Source organism: Tetrao urogallus (genome assembly GCF_951394365.1).
Source record: "Tetrao urogallus genome assembly, chromosome: 8".
Classification (NCBI taxonomy): domain Eukaryota; kingdom Metazoa; phylum Chordata; class Aves; order Galliformes; family Phasianidae; genus Tetrao; species Tetrao urogallus.
Window position 1 is genome coordinate 1,915,237 of NC_136821.1, and position 9,766 is coordinate 1,925,002.

At 41.0% G+C, this 9,766-nt stretch overlaps 1 protein-coding gene across 1 annotated transcript; it reads left to right on the plus strand.

Annotated features, from left to right (window-relative positions):
- Positions 1–401: 401 nt before the first annotated feature.
- MMADHC (metabolism of cobalamin associated D) lies at positions 402–9,378 on the plus strand (the record flags this gene model as incomplete). The annotated part of the gene is made up of 7 exons (XM_079539210.1): positions 402–428; positions 2,023–2,167; positions 2,427–2,644; positions 4,002–4,107; positions 4,654–4,784; positions 7,553–7,639; positions 9,184–9,378. The coding sequence occupies 7 exons, from the start codon at positions 402–404 to the stop codon at positions 9,376–9,378; spliced, it is 909 nt and encodes a 302-aa protein (XP_079395336.1).
- Between the last annotated feature and the right edge of the window lie 388 nt (positions 9,379–9,766).

Sequence of the window (9,766 nt, forward strand, 5' to 3'; positions counted from 1 at the left end):
CGTACCCCCGCACACCCCTACGTGCCCCACTCGGGCCAGGCCCTCTCCTATGGGAGCCCAGCCCCGACCAATCGATTGCCGGCCCGCTCGCCGCGCCGCCCTATCCCCGCTTCAAACACCCACCCCACCGCTGATCGATGGCTCAGCGAGCGGCTGCTCAGGTCTGGCGGCCGAGGGGGTGCGGGCGGGGCGGGAGCGGCCTCCGCCATTTTGTAGGAAGCGCGGTGTGGGGCTGCTGTCAGCTCCCGCTGCGCCGAGCCGTGTGAGGGGGAGTGGGGGGCAGACCTGAGGGGGGAGCGGCCCGGAGCCGACCGGTCTGTGCAGGGCCTCAGAAGACGCTGCGTTCGTTTCTCTTGCAGGGGGAGCCGGAGCTCTGGGCGAGGGGCTGCCGAGCGTCTGCCATGGCCAACGTGAGTAAGCCGGGCCCGGTGCGGGGTTGCGGCCCTGGTTGCGGGCCTCGGTCGTACCCCGCTGCGTCTTACTGCAGGGCGACGGGATCGTCCTCCTCCTTCCAGCTGAGTCTCCGAACTGCTGAGGTTCAGTTGGAGTGAGGGCGGAGGCGCGCCCGGTTCTGGTTTTAAAGCCGTGAGTTAAAGCGAAGAGCTCGAGTTCAGCGGGGCGTTCAGGCTGAGGGGCAGCAGCCGTCGCTGGCCTCGTTCTGCCACGCAGGCCGCTGTAAAACCTTGATCTCGGGGTGTTTTTCAGTGGTGCAATGTGAGGCGTGTAAATATTTGCAGAGCTGGGCAGAATCCACGCGGCTGTGTCCAGCTGGGTCCCTTCCAGCTTGGGATGTCCCATCGCGCTCCGTGTGTGCGATGCCAGCATCTCCCTGTGGGGTGAATCAGCGTTAACAGAAGTGTTACTCTTGTTACAGATGTGCATCAGGAAAGTCATCTGTGTTTTTTTGAAGTATAAAAAAATAGATTAGATTTGACAGTTTTATCATGGCACTTGCATATTTCTTATTTAAAAAACAAACACAAGTAACTGTTGCTGTTTGCACTGCTGAAGATACAATCATAGAGTGTATCATAGAATGACAGAATGGCCTGGGTTGAAAAGGACCACGTTGCTCATCCAGTTCCAACCCCCTGCTGTGTGCAAGTCGCCAACCAGCAGACCAGACTGTCCAGAGCCACATCCAGCCTGGCCTTGAATGCCTGCAGGGATGGGGCATCCACAGCCTTCTTGGGCAGCCTGTTCCTCTCGTTGAGTTTCAGAGCTGCTTGTCACCTTGAAGCACTAATGGCTCTTCGGAGCTCCTTTTTTTGAGGCTGTTTGCATGTAGAGGGAGACAGTACTGCATCATTTTCTGTTTGCCACCTGACTGAATCAGCTTCTGATAGCAATTAATAGTTATGTAGATGGCATAAGGCCGTGGCGTAAAGCAGATTTGCTGGTGTATCTCAAGACAGCAGAATTCATAAAGGTTTTATGGCTCATTGGCAGCTTGCCCAGGGTGCTGAACTAATCTGTTTGCAGTAATGCTTGTTTATAAATATGTGAATGTGCTGAGTTTGCGAATCTAACATGGATTGCACCAGCTTAAGTTTTGCACGTGTTAAATATTTATGGATTTCAAGTGCAAAATACAGAAGTAGAGATTACCATACCCACCTGTTTTGGTATGCATGTCTCCCTGCATCCTTTGGAGCTGTTGATATGTGTGCTTTGCTGCCAAAGAAGAGTGTGTATGCACATATGTATGCTTCGAGAGGAAAGACACAAGATGTATCTGTAGTGTTGTTATCTGGTGTCCCCTCAAGTCTTTTAAGAAGTGTGGGTATGGGCCAGCTGATGTTTGTGCTAGTTTTCAGGGCAGAGGTCTTAGAAACCTATTACTAGAAAAAGAGAAAAAAAAAATATATATATATCTTTAAATTTCTATGTTACAAAAATAATTGCTGATAGTTAACTTACGGTTTTAATTATGGAGTGAAGTTTCATGATATACAGAATTGTACGTGAACTAGTAATTTTGTTAGCAGTATATAATACTTGCTTTTGTTTTTGTCTTCTCAGGTGCTCTGTAACAGAGCAAGATTGGTCACCTACCTACCAGGGTTTTATTCCTTAGTCAAAAGAGTTGTAAATCCCAAGGCTTTTTCTACAGCAGGTTCCTCTGGCTCAGACGAGCCTCATGTTGCTGCTACACCTCCTGATTTATGTAAGAGCAAGCAAATTCATTTTCTTTCAATTGATGTGCTATCAGAATTGTACACTCCATATACAACTAGGAATTCTGAAGTGTGTTTTTATTGTGGCAGGACACTTACCTGCTTACCTGTGTTCTGGTTGCCTTGGTTTTGTGATTGTGAGTGAATAAAGATATTTGAGTTTTTCTTTTCTTTTCTTTTTTTTTTTTTTTTTTTTTAAATTCCTTTTTAAATAACACAAGGACTAAAGCAAAGCCTTGACTTTTACAGGTCCAAGAACCGTATGGCCTGATGAAGTGATGGGTCCATTTGGTCCTCAGGACCAGAGATTCCAGTTGCCTGGTAATATTGGTTTTGACTGTCACCTAAATGGTACTGCTGCCCAGAGGAAAAGCCAAGCCTCAAAAAGCCTGCCTGATATATTAGCAGAGCCTTCACCAAATGAAAGGCATGAATTTGTAATGGCACAATACATAAATGAATTTCAGGTAAGAACAGATCCTGTGATATGACCTTCTGTGCAAAGCTGATGTTTCTTGTCCAAGAGAAACACAGTCATTGTGTCTTCCTTCTGTAAAAAGATATTCCTGATGTTCCAGGTGGCTTTAAAGATGTGCTTCAGGTGAGGTAAGGAAGCCTGTGTAGAACCTCGTGACTTCTGTGGTTGTGTGAAAACTTCAGTATCAAAATGTACTGCTTGCAAAGTCTCACCACCTTTTATCAAATAAGAGTGGTAGTTCCTTACTTAAGTATTTCATCTAATGTATTTGGCCTTGCATAGATTAGAGTGTACTCAAACCTGCCTGTTTGGTTCTGACTCCAGTGGAATTCAGACGTGAGAAGCAGACCAATGTAGCTCAACCTCAGGTCTCAGTGTGAGAATACATTCTGGCAATGGCAGAGCTTGCAGCCAGTCAGATGCCGTGTTAATGACAGGCAGGTTGTTAATTGCTAGTTTGACTTGCGTGGTCAGACTGTTTCAACAAATGTTTATTGCTACTAGCTGCTGACTCAACTTTCCAATCTCTGAGTTCTTGACATGTTCAAACTTCAGAAGTCAGCTAGTAAATCTCTGTTGTGAAAATGCTGTGTAGCGTTTTCTCTTTAAATGTAACGTATTCCAAACTGTTGAGAAAACGTAAGCTTCTGGTGAGTTCCCAAAAGTCTGTTTTCAGTGTGTATGAATCATAACTTCAGTTGAAAGACCAACAAAAAAAAAAAACCAACAAACACCTAGCCTTTGGTTTACTTAACAGAAACCAGGTGCACTGATGGCACGTCTGCATTCTAGAAAGATTACTTGTATAATGAAGTCATCAGTGCACCTGCTGCTGACCAGATGGAATGGAGAAACTGGAAAGGTTTCACAACTGTTATTCAGAAGGCAGTTAACAAGAATCAGCTTGTTTAATACCAGTGTTGCTCAGGAATCCATGAGTAGTGCTTAGCTAGTGGAAATGCTGAATTACTTCTAGAGAAGACCCAGATCTGGATTGAGTACAAAATCCTCCCATGGCTTGCTACAGCAGGCAGGAGAAAATCTTGGTGCTGCTGAAGCTCAGGGTCCTGTGCTTGAACAGTCAGAGGAGTTTTGTTTGCATAAAACTAATATAAATGAACCTGGCAGCCCATTAATATGAAAATATAGTATAGCTCTTTAGAAAATGGCTGTAGCCGCTGTAGCTGTAGTTGTAAGTGATAGCAAATCATCTTTCTGTGAGACTTGTGGAGTTTATCAGTAGGCATACAGTCACAAAAATATAGTTTAGTATGCCACTATGTGATGTTATTCTTCCTGTTTTATATTAAAGAGTAGGAAAGTTAATTATTATATTTTTCCCTCAGGGTTCTGATGTTCCACAGAAACAGCAAGTAAATAATGCTGAAATGTATTTTGAAAATGCAAAAGTGGAATGTGCAGTACAAGCTTGTCCTGAACTGCTACGGAAAGGTATAAAGAAGGTTAACTTTTTTGGATGATTTCAATACAGACAACAAACTTCTTTAAAAGCAAGAATATGTCAGTAAGGGCTTTGGTGAAATGGACCTTGCAGAATGTATCACGGAATAAGGAAGTCCAAAGTTTGTATTTCACAAAAGAAAAGGGCGTGTAAAATGAATGCTGAATTTTTGCTGTTGATGATGCTTTGAGTTTCATACAGAACTTAGTGCTGTGCTCTGGTAAATGATGTAGAAAGAGAATCTTGATGGTTTGGGCCCTTTCTGTGAGCACTGCTCTGTCCTAACAGCACTCGGAAGCAGATCTGGGATGTTTCCACTGAAAAGTTTAAAGTAAAAAATGAATGTGTGTGAAATTTTCTGGCTTAACCAGAAAATACAGATCTATGCATTTCATGCAGAGAACTGGAGTTCATTCATTTCAAAGTTCTGATAATTACTGATGATACTGATTTGCTAATTTGAATTAGGTTTGGTAATTTATCTAAAACTGAGAAATATTTAAGAGCAAGCCATAAAATACTGGTTTCACTTTTAGACTTCGAATCAATGTTTCCAGAAGTGAATGCCAACCATTTAACAGTACTGACTGTTACCCAGAAGACTAAAAATGACATGACTGTATGGAGTCAAGAAGTGGAAGATGAGAGAGAAATGCTGTTAGAAAATGTGAGTAGTTGACACAGGTATCATTTTACCTTTGTAGATTAATCTTCTGTGTATTATATGTATATCCTGCTTTACTTGCAGCTCTGGTAGGAATATACCTTATTGCAGCTTTGAGCTAATCCTGTCTACTGTCTGATTAAATAGAGACAACTTTTTTTTTTAAACTCCATTATATTATTATTCCACTTGAAATTTCTCACAAAACAATTGAATTCTTTATGGCAGGTAGAGTCAACTGTGTATGTTGTGGAGTGGTAAAGCAGTACATCAAGCATCTGTTGTTGTCTTGCAGTTAAAGGACAGCAAGTATTTTCTCACCTTTCTCCCACTTCAGTACACTGTGTTTTGTAGCATTTTTCTGCTTTTCTTTTTTTTTTTTTTTTTTTTGCTGGTGGTGTAATTAAAATTCAAGCATGGACTTCGTGCATCCTCACTTACACAGGTGGTTGCTCAGTTTTCTCGTTCTGGTAACAGATACATCTTTTAGTCTGGGTATCAGTAACAGTGAATCAAATGCTAACCAGCCTTGTGAATGCTGTCTTGATGCCCTCTTGCCACTAGATGCCTCTCTGAAAATAGCTTTGCTTCTCATTCTAAAGATTGTTTTGTACCTGCTCCAGCAGGTGTCACTGTTTGCCACTGCTGGCATTTCTTTTTCTTGGCACCTTAAAATACAGCATTTTCATGTGTTACTTGTAATTTTTTAAAAAACTATTTAAAAAAAAAAAAAAAGTGATAGGATTTTCATGTATGTGCTGAGGGTCAGATTCAAGTTTTAATGCCCTTTACAGCTTCATAAATTGCAGGTGTGTTCTGTAGAGAGCACTGTTTGGGTTACCACTAAAAGAAACAAGCAGTCTGCAGTATCAACACAAAAATTACACGCAAATTAAAATTCCCTTCATTTTAGCATGGTGTTCTCTTTGAATTATGTATGGTCTGTTGATCTTTGGCATTGTAATCTGGTCTAATTATATGTTAATTGGCATCTTTCTTCCTTGAGCACCTCCCTGTCAAGTCTAATGTAGTCATTGTAGGAGTTCTGAGATGTTAACTGTAACCTCCTGGCCTAAAGGTTACTAACAGCAAGGTCACAGGAAAATGGTCTGTTTGTTTGCTTCATAAATGGTTAGAAGTTGCATTAAAGATACTAATTTAATGTGAGAGACTTGTGTTGAAGTAATGAGGATTATTTACAGCCAGGTCTAAGCATTTACAGTGGTGAATGTCAAGTGGTTACTAACACTGCTCTAAGAGTTTGCAGTGGGTTTGTTACGCTGCATCTTTTGATCTAGAGTTGTATCAGAAATGTAATGCCTTAAATGCTGTCTTCAGATGGTTTGCTTGTGTTTAGGGCTAATCTTCAGAGCCATCAGACCTCAAGGTGTAGATCTGGTTACTATAAAGGATAAACCTCCTTGTTTTGGGCCTCTTAGAGGATGAGGCTGACTGAAAATAATACTCTTTGTACCTCAAACTTGTCAGGCAACAAAATGAGAGTAAATAAAGTGTTAATTTATTCTGAAGTTAGAGGTATGTCTTTTTATGAGATTAGGGAAACTCCGTTGTGTTTCAAGGGAGCTACATGAATTTTATTTCTTCTTTTCTCCAGATCAGTGCATTTAGCTGTTCAGATTCTTGTATCTGGATGTGCTTTCCTCAGTGCATGGGCAGTTCTAGAGTAATCATTGTATCTTGAGGCTTTGGGGGAGGGTTCTCATTCACCTTTGCAGACTTCTTGAGAAGTTACTCTGTGAATTCCTGTTGACTGTCCTCACATGGATTGGAAACTGCTGATCTAGGTGATTAAAAGCACATAGCTGAGGTCTTGTGTTCTTGTTCATTTATCTGTGCAAAAATATGCTGTGTAATCTATAGCTGATGTAATTTTCTTGTGCCTTGTGTTGTAATGTCAGCTTTAAGTTTAGGTGCTTGTTTGCTATAAAAATGTAGTGATTTCTCTAAGGTATTTCTCCAAAGGGAGGTTTGTGGTGAGGCATTAGAGAATAGGGAACTTCTTGGTATGTTACCTAATGTATATTTTCATAAACATCAGCTGGTATCCTCTGTTGTAAATAAACCAACTTCGATTGTCTAATAGTGAAAGTGTTGTTCATCCTGACCAAGAATCAAATACTACAAGAGAACTGGTGTAGACTGGTGTAAAAAGGAAAAACTAACAAGTACTTAAACTGTTTGCTGTCATGATGCTGAACTAAAACATTCTGCAAAGATCATTTGCAGTTGTGTGTTTGTGCTGCCAGCACTGTGTTGGTATTTTCCTGCTAACTAAGAGCAGATCTAATAGCAAAACTGTATTTTTATATAAATATATAGTGCCATCTTTGGACTATGTGGAGTCCAGGTGAGATTTTTTTATTCTGTTGAAGTAATACTTGGCTTCTTGGAGAGGGTAACAGGTATGACTGCAATCTGCATGAATAATCAGAGTAATTACACAAGCTGTTAATACATTACTGACTGGCACAAGGAACACTTAAAACCTTGTATGGTTGGACTAATTTAATATATGCCATTAATTTTAATTGCCTTAATATTCTTAGTATTTTTGTTGAAAATGTACCAAATTTCTCATTTACTAGCAGAGAACAAGAATTAATTTTCGGTATGCAGTATTCATATTCATATAGATTCGTATTCAGTATATTTTGTGTGTTCAGTATATTTTGTGTGATCCATGTCTATCTACGTATCTGTCTGGATATAAAACAGTTCTGATCTCCTTCCTTATTTATGTTTCTTTTAAGTTCATTAATGGTGCCAAGGAAATCTGCTATGCAATCTGTTCTGAAGGCTATTGGGCTGACTTCATTGATCCCTCCTCAGGACTGGCAGTAAGTTATGTGCTGTGTGGAACCCTACTGTCTGAACTCACAGTGGTACTGGAATTCTTCTGTATGGGTTAAATCCACCTTTTTCATGTTGCCACAAAGCTGTTGCCATAGGATAATTCCTTTTATAAATTAGGAAGATAGGTTATGACCCTTCATGTACTGTGTCACTTACTGCAGCTGGCACTTCAGAGAACATTATTTAGCAATGAGGTTTTTAGAGAGTTGTAGGAATTTGATGCCTAAAAATTTGTCACTGTGCAGTAAGCTGCTTTTGCCTTCCTAAAGGTCTTTTGGTTATCCATAAATAAGCCTGTTTGTGTAGATTAGTACTTCAAGAAAAGAAACAAAAACAACCAAAACAGTTTGCATAAGTTAATGATGTGTGTTATATAGGAAAAATGAATAGCTTGTTCCAATTAAATGGCCTGGAATTCATTATCAGATTACAGATGTCACACAGAGGGTGGTGAACAGGTTGCCCAAGGAGGCTGTGATGCCCCATCCCTGCAGGCATTCAAGGCCAGGCTGGATGTGGCTCTGGGCAGCCTGGGCTGCTGGTTGGTGACCTGCACGTAGCAGGGGGTTGGAACTGGATGAGCGCTGTGCTCCTTTGCAACCCAGGCCATTCTGTGATTACATGAGGAGCTGGCAGTTTCTTAGCAAGACATCATTGAAACATGACAGCATCTTAAAAGTTACAGTAGAGTTGAGTCACTATCAAAGCACGTGCACATGCATTTTTGTTTGAGAACTTATCCTTGAAGCAGTCAAATACCTGAACATACTCATAGCAAAGCTCATCTTAGTGAGTTTATATCTAAAAACACTGTGAAAGGCAATGACCTGCTGTGTCAGCAGAGCCAAGTAGGCTTAATAGGAATTGTTTGTAAGCTAAGAAGGCAGTTGAAGGTGTTTCAATGAGAATTCAACACGTTTAAGCAGTAGTTACAGATTAATAAAAGCAGGATGTTGTCTTTGGGTTCCAGTTCAGTAGTACTATCCTTACCCACCACCTGTCCATCAGCAGTGGGCTTCTGTCAGATACTTCCTCCTCTGAGATAAAGCAACTGCAGTATCCTGTTCAAATTGACACAGATTTTACTGTTAAGAGTCTTGATGGTGATTCACTCAAAAGGCACATGTCTTAATTTTGCTGTTTTATAGGTTTCTTAATGTCTGAAGAAGCAGCAGAATTTTTTGAAAACACTTAAGATGTTTTGTGTGTCTGACTTATTAGACAATCAGACATGCTAATGTGCCCTCAGCCCTCTGTCTGTCTTAAAGGTATCATAAGCCCTTAAGTATGGGTTACCAGTACAGTCAGGGGTGCTCTGTCTGTAGATGTCTCAAGCCAAACTGCACGTACAACTTCTTCCAACAGATGCAGATGGTATTTCTGGGTTTAGTTTTCTTGTTGTCTTTTCCTTTTGTTTTTAAAAGGGGTAATTTTGACACCTACTAAACTTGACTGTGTTGTTACCAATCTGTTAACCCTCATCTGTTCAAAACAGTGATGGGAAAAATCTCTCTTCTTTTCCACCTAGTTTTTTGGACCTTACACGAACAACACTCTGTTTGAGACAGATGAACGCTACCGCCACTTTGGATTCTCTGTCGATGACCTTGGCTGCTGCAAAGTTATTCGCCATAACATCTGGGGTACTCATGTTGTTGTGGGAAGCATTTTCACTAACGCTGAACCTGACAGCCCTATCATGAGAAAACTAAGTGGAAACTAACAGTCGACAGGGTTTTGCAGATCCGTGTGACTTTGGCATTCTTTGCCTTGGTGGTTCTTCGTAAGCGTTGTCAGAAAGTACCACACTTGAAACAGTTTTAGATAATAAAGTATCTGCTATTTATTTTAGTCTCACGACTGTGCTCATCACATGTGATTTGGAATGTTATTTGACGCTGTTTTAACAGGTACTTGTATGTGCCATGGGAATTTTAAGCTGTGAGTTTCCCTCGTCTTTGAGTTCAAACTCAGTTGGCTGAGTACCCAGCTCTGCATAGCCTCTTACCATTATCAGCTGTTCTGTCATTTGGTATCTGACAAATTGTGTTCTTTGCATTTGAAAATCTTGATGCAACTGAATTTTCTAGGAATTATGACCACTTACTGCA